The 19,512-nt window shown below is 29.5% G+C and overlaps 1 protein-coding gene across 1 annotated transcript in view; it reads left to right on the forward strand.

The window, feature by feature from the left end:
- The window catches only part of LOC106457023 (chloride channel protein 2-like), a 67,780-nt gene that overhangs the window by 16,980 nt on the left and 31,288 nt on the right, over window positions 1-19,512 (forward strand). Inside the window, exons 4-14 of the mRNA XM_013916407.2 lie at window positions 2,476-2,604; window positions 5,926-6,059; window positions 7,341-7,418; window positions 8,602-8,680; window positions 9,276-9,401; window positions 12,413-12,497; window positions 13,569-13,670; window positions 14,280-14,364; window positions 15,192-15,341; window positions 15,997-16,066; window positions 16,949-17,059. Coding sequence (XP_013771861.1) covers window positions 2,476-2,604; window positions 5,926-6,059; window positions 7,341-7,418; window positions 8,602-8,680; window positions 9,276-9,401; window positions 12,413-12,497; window positions 13,569-13,670; window positions 14,280-14,364; window positions 15,192-15,341; window positions 15,997-16,066; window positions 16,949-17,059 — 1,149 coding nt within the window. The remainder of the gene's footprint in view (window positions 1-2,475; window positions 2,605-5,925; window positions 6,060-7,340; window positions 7,419-8,601; window positions 8,681-9,275; window positions 9,402-12,412; window positions 12,498-13,568; window positions 13,671-14,279; window positions 14,365-15,191; window positions 15,342-15,996; window positions 16,067-16,948; window positions 17,060-19,512) is intronic.

A 19,512-nucleotide genomic window follows, 5' to 3' on the forward strand; every position in this document is an offset into this window, starting at 1 on the left:
GTTAGAGCCTATCTGCCACTGATGTTTGACTGAAATGACTACCACAGCATGCATTAGTTGTACTGTTCTTTGTACTTTCATATAATTTTTTTCATGGCTTCGTTTTAACATGCCTACTGCAGTCTGGATTACATGCAAGGTTGTTAAAACAATTCTGAATTGTTAAAAGAACAACCAGTTTAAAAATACATTAAGCAACTTTTAGAATTCAAGGTTAGTTAGCTAAAAATATAGGTATTTTATATATATAATTAAATGTAAATTTTTTTTTTAAAATACACAAAATTTGTTTTTTAATTCCACTGCCCTACATTATAGTAGGTTAATTACCATACATAGGTTTTGTATTTTTACAATGTAGGCCAGTGGAACTAGTTTTGAATGTTATATCAACCATCTTTGTCTCTGTTTACAGTGTTGATCATTTATGTGATTACAGTATTGCAAGGAATAATGTCTTTAGTTTGCTTTTGTATTTTTTAATTAATTTTAGATTTAAACCCCTCCATTATTCAGTTATCGTGATTCTGTATTCAGTACAAGAATAGATTTTGAACTTTCTCCTGACTACAACAGTGTTTTAATTGTTTCTCACACACACATAGATTTTTGATCGATCATGTTAACATTTTCTTACAAAACATTAAGATATGTTAAGAGGAGAAACAAGTTATAGAAGAATTTAAATACCAGAACCCCTGCCAACAAGCAATATTTATTATAGTGTGTCTTTATGCCTCTTTTCTTTATGCATAATCTTGCACAAAAACATTTGTATAAAATATATTTATGTTTGTGGACAGCATTTGTTAATTTTTTTATTATTGTCTTTTAGTTTATGATATACCTGTTTTTGATGTTGGTATCCATTTTTTAGTCAATGTTAGACATTCACAGAGCTTTTAAAGTATTTTCTTTCCATACACTTTTGGCCTTCAATCAGAATAAATATGTATAGAATGTTTTGCTTGGTGGAGGCTTGCAATTACTTTATTTTATATAGATACGAGTACATGTACATCTGCTGTTTAGCTTATCCATATAGTAGAACCTGTTTGTGTGTAAAAGGTGAGCTTGTGTGATGTGAGGTGTGTCAGAAGTCACCCACTGATTTCCCAGCTCGATATTCTTTAAGTAGCTTTTGTAAGTTACATAAGTTTGCAAAAACTATGTTTTCTACAATTCAAGGTTACTTTTTATGATAACTGTATTCACACAGCAGTATTACTCTGTTCAAGAGTAGGCATTACATAACTAGTAACTGTTGTAGAAGGTATCTAATATGTAAAACACAAAAGCTTCTACTACTTACGAAAATTCAAAGAGGCTTATTTCAATGAGTGTTACATGTTTTTGCTTATGTTTCTTGTTTCTAAAAATAAATATGATCAGTTGTTGTGGTTTTGAAATATCCTGTTTCAGTATAAATGCTGTGGTTCAGTCAATCAATGAATCTTAAAGGTGTTACATCAACTTAATATCCTGTTATTTGAGCACTGCCCAAAATTTGAGAGTTTACACTCACTAGTTCAGGTTATTTAGGGAACCTTTAAAACCTTTATTTATATAATCAGTAAAAGTCCTTTATTTTGGCATTCTGGACCTTTATTTTGTAAAAATGAAAATCTCTGTACTGCACAAAATTCTAATTCTGTCAGCAGGACATATAAAAACCAGTGAATTCCTATATTCTTACAATAAATATTTGTAGATTGGTAGATATATATGTTTTTATTTTAATTTAATTGTTATTTTTACGTACATTTTTTAAGCCATCTGTGAAAATAACTTCCCCACATTTCAATAAAAGGAAATAGAAATGTGTTTTAGGTATGATATGGAGAGAAATCTAACAGTAGCAGTTACAAAAATCTCTAAGTTTAAAGGGACTTTCAGGAACAGTTCATAGTAGAGACTGGCAGTGTACCATAATTTATCATTAAGTTGCCACATATGTAGGAAAGTAATCAAGAAACGTGTATTGAATAACAATATAATGCATGGCATTAGAATATAAACATATACGTACCTTTATATGTACCAAACTACAAATAGCTGACTGCTTCTGGTGTTGATAATATGAAATGTAACAAAATATCAATGAAAAATAATTGATATTTTTATGCATTTCATCCTTTATTTTTATACATTTTAGTATTTCTTTTAGGAACTTTAAAAAAGAATTGGCTAGGATGTGTGTCAGTTAAATATCACACGGATCATTGAACTGTTAATGGATGCTAAATATTGAAAACATTGTAATACTTCTCATAGAGTTTAGGTATAGAGAGTAAAGAAAAGAAGAAAATGAAACCAAATTTTTAGTTAAGCACTTTGTAACCATTTTTAGCTAAAACTTCAAATTCTGAGATGTATGATATTGTTTATGTATCAAAGAACCATAATTAGGACCTTACTGTAGATATAAGGTTACAACTTACTAATGAAGATGTTGTGATAATGATTTTTTTTCAGCTCGAATCTGGTTATACAGAGACTTGACACATCATCCAGCACAGCAATATTTGGCTTGGTTAGCCTTTCCTTTATTCCTCATCCTCTTTTCTTCAGGAGTTGTACATGTTGTTGCTCCACAGGCTATTGGTAAGTTCCAAGGAAATTTTACAGTTAACCTAACTCTTGCCTGTTGCAAGACTTCCAATTATGTTTCACAGTTTGTGCTTTTTTATCCATTCTTTTTCTTATAGTTACATTAGTATCTGGTAATACTTGTGGTTGAATTTCTAGTTACTAGTACATTAGTATCTGGTAATACTTGTGGTTGAATTTCTAGTTACTAGTACATTAGTATCTGGTAATACTTGAGGTTGTGTTTCTAGTTACTAGTACATTAGTATCTGGTAATACTTGAGGTTGTGTTTCTAATTACTAGTACATTAGTATCTGGTAATACTTGTGGTTGAATTTCTAGTTACTAGTACATTAGTATCTGGTAATACTTGTGGTTGAATTTCTAGTTACTAGTACATTAGTATCTGGTAATACTTGTGGTTGAATTTCTAGTTACTAGTACATTAGTATCTGGTAATACTTGTGGTTGAATTTCTAGTTACTAGTACATTAGTATCTGTTAATACTTGAGGTTGTGTTTCTAGTTACTAGTACATTAGTATCTGGTAATACTTGTGGTTGAATTTCTAGTTACTAGTACATTAGTATCTGGTAATACTTGTGGTTGAATTTGTAGTTACTAGTACATTAGTATCTGGTAATACTTGTGGTTGCATTTCTAGTTACTAGTACATTAGTATCTGTTAATACTTGTGGTTGCGTTTCTAGTTACTAGTACAATAGTATCTGGTAATACTTGTGGTTGCGTTTCTAGTTACTAGTACAATAGTATCTGTTAATACTTGTGGTTGCGTTTCTAGTTACTAGTACAGTAGTATCTGTTAATACTTGTGGTTGTGTTTCTAGTTACTAGTACAGTAGTATCTGTTAATACTTGTGGTTGCGTTTCTAGTTACTAGTACATTAGTATCTGTTAATACTTGTGGTTGCGTTTCTAGTTACTAGTACATTAGTATCTGTTAATACTTGTGGTTGCGTTTCTAGTTAATAGTACATTAGTATCTGTTAATACTTGTGGTTGCGTTTCTAGTTAATAGTACATTAGTATCTGTTAATACTTGTGGTTGCGTTTCTAGTTAATAGTACATTAGTATCTGTTAATACTTGTGGTTGCGTTTCTAGTTAATAGTACGTTAGTATCAGGTAATACTTGTGGTTGTGTTTCTTACCATTGTGTATATTTTTCTTAGTTACTTGATCAGCTCTTTGGGGATCATCAGTTGTTTCTAGATATGACTTGTACTTTCCACCTGGCTTTTGATGTTTTGCTTTATTTTATTCCTTCCTTCCTTCCATCTGCCTGTCTTCTGGGTACAATTGTGATGGTTAATTTTTTTAACAGTTACTTGTAGTTGAGGTGATTTGTCTTTGGCTTCAGACCAATTGGAGTCAACCATACATGCTTACCATTGTTTGGGAAGGAATGCATAAATAGTGACTGAAAATAACTTTTGGTTTATATTTGGTCTTGTGTTGTTGCTTTAATCAGAGTGTTATTGGACATGAACTGCTACAAGTACATGGTTGATTTGTTTAAGTATGGAGAATTTTACTGGGGTTTTCATGTGCTTTATATTTAATGACATATTAATTTTCTGTTTGTGGTTAATATATATAGCATTATTTGTTATAATATTCATATAACTTTTAATATTTTTGGCTAATTTTAATACCTATGAAAAGTTCTTTACATTAATGTTAGTGGTTAAAGTATTTATAATAATTTGAGGATTTTTAAAAATATTATATTTATAAAGATTATTTTACATTGTTGATTTATGTATGGAATTAGGACTAACATAAATATCTTAAACTGGCTTAACATTGTGAGGTGTTATTGGTATTACAAGTGAAAATATTGTTAATAGTAATAGCACCTAGCTAAGGATTCATATCTAATCATTGTGAATTTGTTTTCTTGTGAACTAATTTATGACATTAAGTAGTTTTAGTTAGTGTAGGATTTGGTTTTACTAATGTATAGCTACTTTTGTGTTCTGATCTAGTTAGCCTGTATTTGATAAGTTGTCAAGAAAATATCTACTTATACCTCACTGATGGTTTTATATTACAAATAAATACAGTAATGTAGATAAATATTTTAATATACATTGTATCGAGGAAATTAATAAATCTTTAAAATATTTTGCAGTTTTACATCCAATATTCAATTCATATATTATTTGTTGAAGACAGTTGTATATTAATGAGATATTGTGATCAAGTACTGTATTTAAGATACAGTAATGTGTTTTATGGTACTGTATGTAAGATACAGTAATGTGTTTTATGGTACTGTATGTCAGATACAGTAACGTGTTTTATGGTACTGTATGTGAGATACAGTCACGTGTTTTATGGTACTGTATGTGAGATACAGTCACGTGTTTTATGGCACTGTATGTGAGATACAGTCACGTGTTTTATGGCACTGTATGTGAGATACAGTCACGTGTTTTATGGTACTGTATGTGAGATACAGTCACGTGTTTTATGGTACTGTATGTGAGATACAGTAACGTGTTTTATACACTTAATTCAAATTGGACAATAGAGACATGGTAGGAAGCTGTTGCAAACAATTCTACAAACTTATCACATTGTTTATAAGTAATCAGTGTATGAAGGCTCCATTTCTACTTTTATATATTAAACAACATTTTAAACATAGTGAATTTCAAAGTAGTGTTGATGATGAACAACAAAAGATACATTGAATAAGATATTGATGGCATGCTTTACAAGTTTTTCAACTATATTTGTGATTCATACTATGGCTGTTGTACATATTAAGATTTTTACAAGTTAACATGTTTATATATATATATATATACCTAACAGTGTGTCCAATGTCTACTTTAATGAACATCTGTTGGAGGTATCTTCAGATAACTAGACCTAACAGTGTGTCCAATGTCTACTTTAATGAACATCTGTTGGAGGTATCTTCAGATAACTAGACCTAACAGTGTGTCCAATGTCTACTTTAATGAACATCTGTTGGAGGTATCTTCAGATAACTAGACCTAACAGTGTGTCCAATGTCTACTTTAATGAACATCTGTTGGAGGTATCTTCAGATAACTAGACCTAACAGTGTGTCCAATGTCTACTTTAATGAACATCTGTTGGAGGTATCTTCAGATAACTAGACCTAACAGTGTGTCCAATGTCTACTTTAATGAACATCTGTTGGAGGTATCTTCAGATAACTAGACCTAACAGTGTTTCCAATGTCTACTTTAATGAACATTAAGTTTGTATTTCAACAAAAATGAGTGACATGTTTTGTCAATACTTGCTTCAGTTTATTATTCTGCATTTGTATTTCAGGGTCAGGAATTCCAGAAATGAAAACTGTCCTGAGAGGTGTAGTTCTGAAGGAGTACTTAACTTTTCGTACCTTAGTGTCCAAGATGGTGGGCTTGACAGCTTCCCTTGGCAGTGGGATGCCTCTTGGGAAAGAGGTAATAAATGTTTGTTGTAAAGTATATTAAGAATAAGTAGTGGCTTCTACCAGACAACATACAGACATTTCATATAAACTTTACAAAGTTAAAGGTCTGTATTTAATTACACGTAATATCCTCACAATTCACAAAACCAATATTTCCCTTAATGTCACTTTACTGTTACTTGATGAGAGCCTAATAGTTTAATATTTACTACTCCACAGTTTGTTAATAAGCTGTTACGTAGTTTTTGAACTTTCATAAGGTGAAGATATTTCTCAAATAGAGAAAAAATTTTGTACTAACATAGTAACAGTGTCATAATTGGCACATATTTAAATAGATATTTCTTTTAAAACAAAGTGCTTTGAGTTTATTCAGAATTTTTTAAATTAAAATAACATTTAAGGACAACAAAGGATCTGTTGGTCCATCTAGGGTGTCCCATCAACCAAACTAAACTATTAAAAGAAAAAAAAAACAATACAATGCCAGCTATTATCATCCAAATATATATCAAACCTTCCCTTAAACTTCATAAATTAACTACACCTACCACATCTTATTGCAACCCATTCCAAAGGCCAGCCATTTTGTTAGAAAAATAAATGTCTTAGCTGAAAATGGCTCCCGTGTTGCCAAAATTTATATTAGTGTTCCGTAATCCTGCTATTCTCACCATGAATACAATAAAAGATCCTCTCTAACTCTCTTGTTTTTTTTTTTGAAAGAGGAAACAATTTTGGAAACCTTAACCTGACTTTGTATCATAAAATATCCATCCAAGGTGTAATCCTGGTAACCCTCCTCTGAAACCTTTCCAACAATTCAATGTCCTTTCTGAGGTAAGGATCCCAAGACTGAACACAATACTACAAATGAAGCCTAAACAGGGATCTCTACAATGGAATTATAACCGCTTTACACTTGTATTCAGTATTTCTGACACAACCTAAAATCCTATTTGCCCTACAAACTAACAGCTCATTACTTGGATGGATTAAGAGGCTGATCATCCAAAATATTAAAATCTTTTTCTTTCATAACACTGTTGCATTTTATAGAAAAAAATTTCTTACCTGCTCAAACTCCAGTAATTGTAATGTTACTGTATTTACGTAATTTTAAATATTGACATTCAATTTATAAAGTTTACTTTGATTGAGTCTGAATTATGAATTTTGTTGTATTTGTACTTAGAAAATGACAACTTTTTATTTTATTATGAGATGAATACAACATTCATTTGTTTATATATATATTTATGTAATTTTGCTTTCATGTGTCAACTTACAGGGACCATTTGTACATGTAGCAAGCATTGTGGCCACATTACTTAGTAAACTTGTGACTTCTTTCAAAGGTATTTATGAAGTAAGTTCATGTATATATTTGTTTTTACAACACAAGAGTTTTATGGAATTAAATATCATATAACATCATGAACTGTAAAAGTTATGTATATTATTGTTTACTTTTATTGTTTGAGAACAAACCATTTTAATATTCTAGTTTTATTGTTTTCTTCAGTAATTTCTTACATGGTCCAAAACAAACACAATTAACAAAAAATCTAATTTGATTAACCAAGTGAGTCGAAATACAAATCATGAGTAACTTTGAAGTAAAATATAATTGTATATCACTGTGAGGTGATAAAATAAATTTGAGAAGTTTATAAAGCTTGGGTACTTTCCGAATGAGAAACTCTGATTGTTAATAGATGTATATTATTAGGGAATTAAAAAGTATTTTTAGATATCAAATTCATATTTTTTTCAGAAAACTAAAATCAGGTGTTAAGATTTAATAAGATTATGTGAACTTTACAAGAAATACAATGTAGACCATTTATGCTTTCTTATGAACTTGTTTACAGTTTTGGAGAGGGTATATCCTACTTAGTTCTAATCAGAATGCTGATTTTTTTTCTACAAAAACTACAAACTTAATTCCAAAGTAATGCTAAATATTATTGATAAAATATCTGGTTTTACGTAAGAGAACAAATTTGATACTTTTAAAATTTAAGCTTTTATATGATAAATTAACAATAAATGTTCCAAATTTATGCTTACACAATTATAGATGATTGGTTATATAATCAAACTGTGCTTACACGATTATAGATGATTGGTTATATAATCAAACTGTGCTTACACGATTATAGATGATTGGTTATATAATCAAACTGTGCTTACACGATTATAGATGATTGGTTATATAATCAAACTGTGCTTACACGATTATAGATGATTGTTATATAATTAAACTGTGCTTACACGATTATAGATGATTGGTTATATAATCAAACTGTGCTTACACGATTATAGATGATTGGTCATATAATCAAACTGTAACATCAGCTTAACTAGAACCATTTTATCCAGAACACAACCGTATGAAGAATTTTGTGAGTTTGTTATGACTCTTGTTTACTTGTGTAATTTAATGTATATTGTAGGTATAAGCAGAAGCATGATTCAGTTAAGAGTATATCCGACATATTTCATATTTTGCAACAATGAAAATTTCGAGTTTTGTTTTTCTTTTCTAGAATGAATCCAGAACTAGTGAAATGTTAGCTGCTGCTTGTGCAGTGGGAGTTGCTTGCAGTTTTGCTGCCCCAATAGGAGGTAAAGCCACAAACTGTTTAAAACATTAGTTTTCAAATTAATAATCAAACTAATTTATTAAGAGTAAAGACAAAACTATTTTGAAAATTGTTGTTTATGTCTACAAAGCTGTTTTTTATTTTATGTCAGAGTTATAAAGTATATAAATGAAAGGCTGGTAAAATAAACCATGTTATGGAACAGAATTGTGGTTTTTAATGGTTTGTTCTTCATGTGCTAAGTGCTGACAAAATTGTTTCAGTTCTACTATGTATATATATTTTTTAAATCATTAGCAAATTGCTTTAGCTATATATATCAGTTTAATATAATGAAACAGTTTTAGCTTTCTTTACTTTTTTAAATATTCTAACTGAATAAACGTTTTTAACTTACTGGTGTTTAATGTTGATATATATAAGAATATTATGATTACTGTTTTATGAAGCATTTAATTAATGAAGTCAAAAATAATGTGTTTTTATAGCTATTAGATTTTCCAAGAAAAGGTATTCTATCACAAAAATAGTTTAGATGTTAAATTATTTATTATTTTGTGTTGTGGTCTATTGAATTACAAGGAACCAATACCTGAGGCTGATATATTTTTTCCCAGGTGTTCTTTTCAGCATTGAAGTAACCTCTGTGTTCTTTGCTGTACGTAACTACTGGCGCGGTTTCTTTGCTGCTTGTTGTGGGGCGATGGTATGGAGACTCTTAGCTGTTTGGTTTAAAGATGAAGGTACTTGAAAACCTGAATTTCTTTCACAGTTTCATTTATAGTTATAGTTAACTGTGACAAAATAAGGTTTAATGTGACCTTATTTGAAGTAACATTATAGAAAATGTCACAGAATTTCAGATGTAATTTGATTACTTTTTAATTTAATTTAATTTTAGTATACTTTTATTATAAAAATTATTTGAATTGTTATAATATATGTATTCAGGGCTTACCTAAAGCTTCTAATCTGTCTGAACATCATGACATATTATTGGGATTATGGCCATAAAAATCATTAACATTCAAGATACTCAACTTATGAAACAATGCATTGTATCCTTTATAAATAAGAATCTAAGAAAAGTATATTTAATTGCTTTGCTTATTACCAATACAGAATTTTAGTTTATCTGTGAATAGGTAGTTTACTGTAATTGGAAGTTAATGTTATTAATACATACACAAAAAATATACAAGTAAAACATTAATGTAACATTTATTTATATACATTTGATATAATCAGGAAAAAGTAAGTTATTAGTAACTTTCTTGACAGTTATGATGTAATTTCTTAATTGTAAGCATGAATATTGCACATATAGGTAATGATGCTGGTATTAATATTTATAAAAAATAAGGTACTTACAATAAGGATTTGGTTATTAGATATCAATAATTGTCAGGGTATGTAAACTGTATGATGATTTAAATATAATTATGGCCTGATGGTTAGGGCACTGAACTTGCAATTTGAGGGTCACTGGTGTGAATCCATATCACACTGAACATGCTTGCCCTTTTATCAATTTGCTGTAATAGTTTGAATTCAAATAAAGGCAGTAGACTTTGTTTTAGACATTTTAACAATTTTTTGCTCTTGTGCAAATGCGAGAAGAGTGTTTTAAAGTTCTTAATATCATATATGTCATTGTGTGACTGCACACCCATAGAACTGGAAGTGTGGATATTCAATCATCAACATTTCCCAAGTAATCTTCATACTGATTCAATCCACCTATCAGGAAAGAAAATATTTTGTTGGTTTCAGCTCAGTAGTAATGCTTTAAAATTGATCTCCAATGTGATTTTTGAGTTTAATTTGTTCAAGTAACTCAATAAGAGACTGGCTATGGAATGGTTACTATAAAATTAATTACTCTTCTATTTGAATATTAGTAAAGCTAATAAGAGCCATGAAGAAATGAGGGACTTCCTGAATTTGAAAACACTGGACCTTTGTGAAAGTCTTCTAGCTGTTTATACCTTGAAAGTTTAGTATTAGAAGAAGTTTGTGAAAAAATGTTTACTACAGAGAAATTTTAAACTATGGAGGAAGGTGTTGTTTGCATAAATAGCAGAATTAATGAGGTGTCCAAACTCTTTCATCTGATCAGCCATTATTATATCCATAAATTGAGTAATGCTAACTGGGGTGGAAAGTGATGATGCACTTCAGTCTACTTTATTTCAGTTTCGTCATCATCAGATTTAGTAGGCTTACTCTGCTCTAGAGTGATTTATTTGTTGTAGTACTGTAGTCAAAGGAATATGATTGACGTTGCCTTTAGCTTGATGCTTTTCTTGAATTCTCTTCTTCATAGTCATGAGTGGGACAAGAGTTAAAATATATTTTATTATATGGTCAACATGTCACATTCTTACTTAACAACACATGCTTATAGCTTTGAGTGTTTTACCATTTTGATGATGAATCATTTTTTTGACTATTGAGAAGTTTATCAGAACTTTTCAGAAATGCCATTCTGGCAACTTATGCTTACTGAGTTTACATATAAAATATTTTTTTTCAACTGTTAAAAGTACATGTTACCAGCTAGGCTATTAATATAATGTAAATTCAGAGAAACCTCTTTTACTGGTATCTGAAATCTAGCAAAACTTAGATGATAAGAAATTAATGTTCTTTTGGAGTAAGTAATTTTTTAATAGTAAAAAACTATTTACCAGATCTTTTAAGTTTTGTGAATTTTATTTTTTCTTTAGAATGAATGGTCTGAATAGCAATAATAAGTTGAATGCTGTTATATGTTGAAATTAATAGCTTACAATTATGATTTCATGATTTTTTTTATTATGGTTTAGTTATAGTTCTGAATTATGATGTTAATGTTTATGGATTCTTATAAATGTCAGAAAAGTTTGGAATGTACACTTTAAACACATTGAGAATTTAGTTGATATAAACATTTGTGTCTGTTCAGTTTCACAGAATGAATAATTGATTGTTGCTTGGAAATGTAGGTCAAACCAGTTTTTTTCTTGCTTCTGTTTCTAAGATTTTTTCTATAACTTCATTCATTGCTCAAGTTTATTCAAGTGTGACACATTTCAGTCTTTAAAATGTTTGGCAATCAAACCTTTGCATATACTTACATAAGAGAGAAAATTTGTATTTAAAAATATTATATGTAGTTGAAACATTACACAACTAATGTTTTCCATTGTCGACAGTGAGGTAACACTATAGCAGTTATTTTAAGGAGTGTGAACATAGTACAAAGTTTATATTGTTTTTAAATTATATATCAGAAAATACATTGATTTCATGCATATTTTGGAAATAGCCTTGCTCAAAATGTAAAGAATACGGCACTTCTGTTACTTGTGAATATTGTTTTCAGAGAGTTAGTACAGAGCCTGATGAAATTCAATCATGATATTATGAAACAGACTATAGGTTCTATAAGAGGAAGCTCCATGACAATTCTTTATTACTGATTATTTGCCAGTGTGACACAGATCCAGGATGTAATAATGCAGATGCTGCTATTTCATTTGTATCTCTTAAGTGAGTTTTCAATGTCAAAATTAGCTCCACTTGATGGTTGCATTTCTGTTAACTTATGGCCGTGGACTTATTTTAAGTGTCAGTCAAAAAAAGGCACCTTTTTTATATTTTTATAAGATCAGATACTGAAAATTTTTACTGGTTATATAAGTATATATTGTTTCAGTTAGATATAATTATTTTTCCAATAGTTTTTTTTTTATTATTTTTTATTGAACAGAAACAATCACAGCATTGTTTAAAACAAATTTTCGTGCTGACTTCCCTTTTGACCCTCAAGAACTTGTAGCTTTTTCCATTGTAGGGTGAGTAATTGTTTGTTTTTTTGTGTTGTGTTCTTACAAATCTTTGTACTGAATCAGTTTTTAAAGTTATATATGTTCATGTTTTAAAATATTAATATTTCCATGTATGTTCCTGTTTATTTTAATAAATGAACTAGCTAACTTCACCAATGATATTTAAAATGTGGAAAAGGAAAAAGTTAAGACAAACATAGTATTAGGTAGGTTTTCAAGGACTTGGATCTTTGTTGTAAGAGTTCTTATTCTTAATACAAATATTGTTTGATAACCAAAGTCATAATTACACTAACAGTTAAATGAGGTTAGCAAAAGTAATCACATAAATAAAATCTCAACTTCATGAATATAATTTGATCTCTTTATTTTTGTTGTATTTAACATTATTTGGTCCATGTTGAGGTTGTAATTTGTGTATGTGTTTGTTAAAGCTGCATGTTTCAGTGTCTTTTGAAAGAAATTAAGGTGCTTTGTGTATTCTCAAGGAAACTTGTGTGGGTTCTACATAAAGTTGTGTTAAACTTTGATCTGTGTTTTGGTTAAAATTTAATTGTGAGGCTTAAACAGTTAAAATTTGTTAACTTACAACAAGTTTTCATTTTATTTTAGTGCAATGACCAAAGTTTTCCATTTTTTATATATTTAAAACATATACAGTTTCAGTCAACATTTAAATTGTTACAAAAATATACTAGTACAACATTGCAAAGAAACAAAAGTGTTGAAAACATTTGGCTCTATACAAGAATGAAACTAGACAATAGTTTTTAACTTCTTAAATAACGTTTCAATTATTTCAGCAGTTTTAGCAACTGCCTTGGGAAATGCATAAACTGTTTTTGATTCACTGAATATGGTGGCATTTACTATTGGACTATGTGGTTCTTGGTTTTAAATTTAGTGTTTTTAGATTTGTTTTTAAATTTGTTTTGCTAGTTATTGATTTTTTAAGTTTAAATTATTTACAAATTATTTAGTGTGGCAAGAGATCTAGTAGATCAATTATTACTGTTTCATTTATGTTGCTTTATGTAGAACATGTAAAACTTTCTAGTGTTTCTTGTGTTTAACTAGAATTTTCTGTGGATTTGCTGGTGCACTGTTTGTGTGGTTTCACAGACAGATTGTACATTTTAACAGACGACATAAAAGAATGAATACTTTTCTACAGAAAAAGTAAGAATTTCATGATTTCATGGATTTTTGTGCTTAATATGTCTTTCTTGTTCTGTATCTGTACGAGTATTCAGGATCTGAATTTTTAAGCATGTTTTTATGTGAGAACAGATATACTTAAAATATTAAACAGTTCATATTCTATAATTGTAACCATGATATTATCACAGTTTTGTTCACCATAAAGTTGTGCCTTCATTTAGTGTTTTTGATGTTACATATAGGTCAAGCAGCTTATTTTCTTAGATTTTTTCACAAAAAAGTCTTAAAGTTTTAATGGTAAAATTCTTTGTACTGAGTTTGATAAGGAACTAAAATACAAATGCCTGAAAGAATGAAATTATATTTTGTTAACAATGTACACACATTTGGAATTAACATACACTAATTATATTTAAAGTAATTAGACATTAAAAGTTGAAATGTTGGCATAATGTGTTCAATGCTACAAGTTTTACCTATTCACATAATGCTTATTATTATAGTTGTTTTCAAAAGAAAATTTAGTTTCTGTGAATTATAAAGTTACATGAACATCTTTTTGCTTATGCAAATGTGTTTATGCTATTTTGAAATGTGCATAATTTGTGTTTTTATTCCATGTTTTAGTCGCTTTCTGTATCCTGCAGTTGTCACTACAGTCATAGCCTCACTTTCTTTCCCTCTTGGGCTTGGGCAGTTTATGGCAGCTGAGGTAATGTTTTATAGAGGAAAAAAGTGATTTTAAAGTAATTCTGATCTATTCCTAAGAGGAATCTGTAAACCTATTGTCTGTTTATATGTACACAATACAAAAGTTTTAATAACTGAAAGTAACTTCATTGTATTTACATATCTTAATTCGACAAACCTAACCCTTCCCTTATTTTAAAGTAGTTTGAGACATATACCAAAGTCAGTTGGACCAGCAAGAAAGTTTTATAAATGCAGTGTATGCATGAAGAATGCTAACTTAAAAGCAGAAATGATGAAAAACATCATAAGTTTCTTAGATACCTTTAAGAATATTGTCTGTCAGGAAAGATATAACAGATCACAACTACTCAAAGATTTTTCATAATGTACAGTTAATTTTAAACACTGTTACAGATACTGTATTATCCTTATAACATTGCTGTTTTTGAGCTGCTACACTTCCAGAAGTATTAAGTACATTCAACTGAAGCTACGTTATTCTTTGCATGCTAGATTTATGTAATTTTCTTTCTTCCAATTTAATTTTCAAGTTAATTTGACTTTTTTTTTAGCCATAACATTATACATATGACTTTTCTGAGGTAAAATACAACAGAAAATTGTGAGATTTTCCACTTTTTGTTTTTTATTAGGGGATTGGAGCTCAAGGATTAAACTGCATATTCTATGAGCAGTGGTTCCCTTAGTTAAAAATAATGTGATACAGTACTGACGTAACTTTTTACAAGATATGTGTTTATAATGTTGTTATTTATAAAATGTGTGCTTTAATAAAATTTTTTAGTGTTAATGGCTTTGTTTAAAAGTCGGATTTTTCTTCCATAGTTAACAACTCATGATCAAGTAATGGAATTATTTAGTAATACAACGTGGTCTGGAACCAACCCAGAAGTGGATGAGGCTATCATCATTAGCCATTGGTCAACACCATACACAAATATTTATGTCAATTTAGTCATTTATGTTGTAATGACAGTAAGTAACCTGGTTGACTTGAACTTTAAATTTGTGTAAAGATCAATAACAAAAAAATCTTGTTGTTGAGTAAATCATATTAAAGGTAAAATGTTGTACAAAGAATTGCCTAAAAATATACCATTTGTAAAGTTTTATCTTTATGAATGTATGCCTCTTTTATGAAATAAAATTCAGTTTAAACTAGTACTACATATTATATGGTTTTAATAAGAGAACATTTTTCACTTAAGTAGTCTATTACTTCTTTACATTATGTTTAACTATAACTAAATATTTTGTACTCTGTTTTTATGATATATATTTATTTATTCCAAGAAAAGTTTATTTGAATTATAGTACCAAGTTGTTTGTGGATGAAACAGGAAACTATAATTAAAGTTATTTTCAAATGAATACATCAGATAAATGTAACAGGAAACATACAAACAATAGAGGACTAGAGTTTTTTAGTGTTTATTTTTGTATTAATGTTAAAGCTGTGCAACTCTAATTAGAGATTTATTGTCTAATCATTTTTTGTTTCAATGACAAAATGTTTTTGTTTAGATTTAACAAAGAATTTCTTCTGAAAAAGGAATTTTATCGTTTTTGATTTCTATTCTTTATTATACCTGTAAGGATTCAATATTGTTATGAAACTTTTATTATGTAGTTCCTCACCACAGCGTGGGCTGCCACCATACCAGTCCCTGCAGGTGTTTTCATTCCAGTTTTCAAAATGGGTCAGTGTTATAGCCTTTTCATACGAATAAACAATACGACTAATCTAAATAGAGTTTTGGCCAAGTCATTTTGTATAACTACTGTTTTGTTTAGAGCTAATCTTCTAAGTGTTATATGACCTTGGCTAAATGTATTACTTGGTGGTCAGTAGTTAATTGCTCTTTTTTTTTCTATGTATGTATGTAAGATGCAACTAACAAATACTAACTTTTGACCTATTAATGACATGGAGAAGCTGGACTGTCATTGTTACTTGAAGTCTAAATGTCAAATGTAATTACTACATTAAGAAAAATCTATTGAAAAATATAATGTTGTAAAGAAAAGGTTAAAAAAAATTTGAGAAAGAACATTAGCCAAGTCGAATTTTCCCCCAAAGGGAAATTTATTTAGCACTAAAACAGTTTTGAATCAAATTGTAATGGCAGTGTATCTAATATGGGGAATACTATGCTTTATTTCTTTTTCCTTCTATGGATACTAGTAAAATATATAATTTTTTTTACTGTCAATATAGTTTTTTAAATACTTCTCAGGGAATTTATTCAACTCAGATTTGCCATTTATATGACAGTTTATCATGCATTTAGCTATTTGGCTTTGTATAGTACCATATTATATGGATATAAAAAGTATACAGTTAATAATTGTTTGAGATTTATGTTTATTTCAATAGTAGAACAGTTTTTAATACAGCATTTATTTTCTTTTTGCAAAGTTCAATGGAATTAAAGAAGATATGAGAATATTCTCTTTATGTATGCAGTTTTTAGATAAAGAACATATGTTCAGTGTAAAAATCTTGACTTTGTTTTTGGCATAAGAATGGTTTATAATGCTCACAAACAGGTAAAGCAAAATTGTTATTGGTCTCTCTTCAGGGGCTGCATTTGGCCGCCTTGTGGGGGAATGTATGGCAATTTGGTTTCCTCAAGGTGTGAGAATAGGAAACACAGTCAGCTCAGTTATGCCAGGAGGATATGCTGTTGTTGGTAGGTACATTTTATTAGTGGCATGTAATCACTTTTAACTTTTAATTGTTGTTATGATGCACACACCACCATACAAGTTTTTTTTCTGAACTTCTAACTATTGGACAGCTTGACCTACATATATGATAGGGTATGAAGTTAAAGAAACACAGGGTATTAGGTTAGGAAAACCACAGATGATGTGAGATCTGATATAACATGTGTTTGTCAGTCTTAAAACATAATTTATGAAAACAGTGTGATTGACAAATTAGACAAGATCTACATATAAAAAGTACCAAAATCAGTGAGAACTGAATATTATAGTGTATTGTGAACCAAAATAGTCTTCAGGTTGTTATTTTTCTTGTCTGAAATCAAGTAATAAGAATGATTACAGAGGGCTAACTATGTTATATTAAAATGATTTTGAATATGCAAATGAGCATGTCTTATGAAAATTACAGTGATAAAAAGTTGCAGTATGTATCAGAACCACATTTTGAAATTGCTTGGCATTTTTAGATAGTGTGATATTATTCACTTTTTGAAAGGTAAGAAACAACTCTTACAGCTGCAAATATTCACACACTCAGATTATAAGGGGGTGTTCATATCAAGGATATAGAATTTCCAAGATGGAGATATCTCTTGTACTTAATGGTATTGGAAAACATAGGAATATGGATCAACTTGGGACACCAAGACCATTGAAATAGAGACCTGCAACAAATCATACTTCAATTGTGTGGTACCTTGTAACATATGAAAATCCTTAAACATGGAAGTCAGTGGCAAAAGCCATCCTCATGTCTCAAGAAATAATGCATAACACAATCACGGAGTTCCATCGGGAAAAGCAACACAAGTCCCATGTACACAAGTTGCTACCACTATATATCTGCTCAACTGCTACATACCTCAAGTAGCTGTAGAATGAAACAAGTATTCATTACTATTCCATAGGAATGCATACCAATCAAGTCACCAAATGTATCACCTGTGGATTTTTGTGTAACTGGACTGTTGAAATAATTTCTGGAAAATGGTTGTCCTTGTATGTTAGTTGTATTATGGATAACTACAGGTAGTTTTGGATGTGATAGCGATATGACAGAGTTTGCTTCAATGGAAACTGCACTGCATGGCTGTTTTCAAGATGAATGGCCATCAGATAGAGCATGGCTAGATATGGCAAAATAGACTGTGATGAAATGGTGAGGCTCCAAAATCATTTTAATATAATGTATTCAACCTCTGTAATATCTCACAATAACTACTTGAAGACAATTCTGAATTTCACAATCTCATCTACCAGCTTTCCTTTATTTTTTCTTTTCTTTCTACTAATTTCTATAGTTATTCATACTTCTAATTGTATTCATTTTTATACCTTTTATCTTATAAGTACTGTTTTCTTTTACCTTGTTTCATATTTTATCATTAGTTTACTTTTTCTGAATTATGATTTATTAATTTTTCCTTCCGTTGTCTTATCACCCAGTGTCCTGTTGGTTCCTGTTAACCAGAATGTTTCTGCAGTGTCTTCTGTGCTTCACTACTCTTGCTATTTCTTTATTTTGACTTTTTCTTAACAATGAATTTGGTTTGTATTTCTCTATCTCTCTCTAATTATATAATCTGTCAATTTTCTTCAGGTCCCAATGCAAGTTTAATATTTGGCCAAAACTTTGACTACATAACTTTTTTTTCTGTTAAATTAGTTTTAACCATTTCAACTTTAGTTTTATCTTGCCATAACTAGATTAGTTTGTTATTGATGTTAGTTTTAGTACATTTGTATGGAATCACACTGTTTATTTTATATACTTTTCTACTGGTTGTGTATGTCAGGATCTACATTTTTTTAAATTCTATTTTCAAAACAAAATGCTTTCTAAAATTCAACTCTTCTTAACTATCTTGTCAGATTTTCATTAGTTTAACTTCAAGTAACCCACTGATGCTAGGGCTATTGACATTTAAAATATTTTTACCTAAAGTAAATAACTTGTTTACACAAACAAATACTCGTTCTTCATATTTTATCAAACAATGCAGATATCACAAAACCTTGTTTAAAAATTCTAATTTATTTACTGTGTTATTAAACTAATTCATAGCACAGTGCTTCATCTGGGAAGTTTTCTGTTCTGGTTTGAGTAGCTGTATGTATCATGTAAAAGATTCTTCTTCTTTACAATATATGAATTTGACTAACATAATGTTTTCTTATTTTATTCATTCTTCCAAGGAACATATAAAAGGTAAGTGTTAATTGTTGTATTGACATTCTTGTGTTTTTTTGACTGTGGATAAATAAAGTGGTAAGTGTTGATTGTTGTATTGACATTCTTGTGTTTTTTGACTGTGGGTATATAAAGTGGTAAGTGTTGATTGTTGTATTGACATTCTTGTGTTTTTTTTACTGTGGATAAATAAAGGGGTAAGTGTTGATTGTTGTATTGACATTC

The sequence above is a fragment of the Limulus polyphemus genome, unplaced genomic scaffold (genome assembly GCF_000517525.1).
Source record: "Limulus polyphemus unplaced genomic scaffold, Limulus_polyphemus-2.1.2 Scaffold282, whole genome shotgun sequence".
Classification (NCBI taxonomy): domain Eukaryota; kingdom Metazoa; phylum Arthropoda; class Merostomata; order Xiphosura; family Limulidae; genus Limulus; species Limulus polyphemus.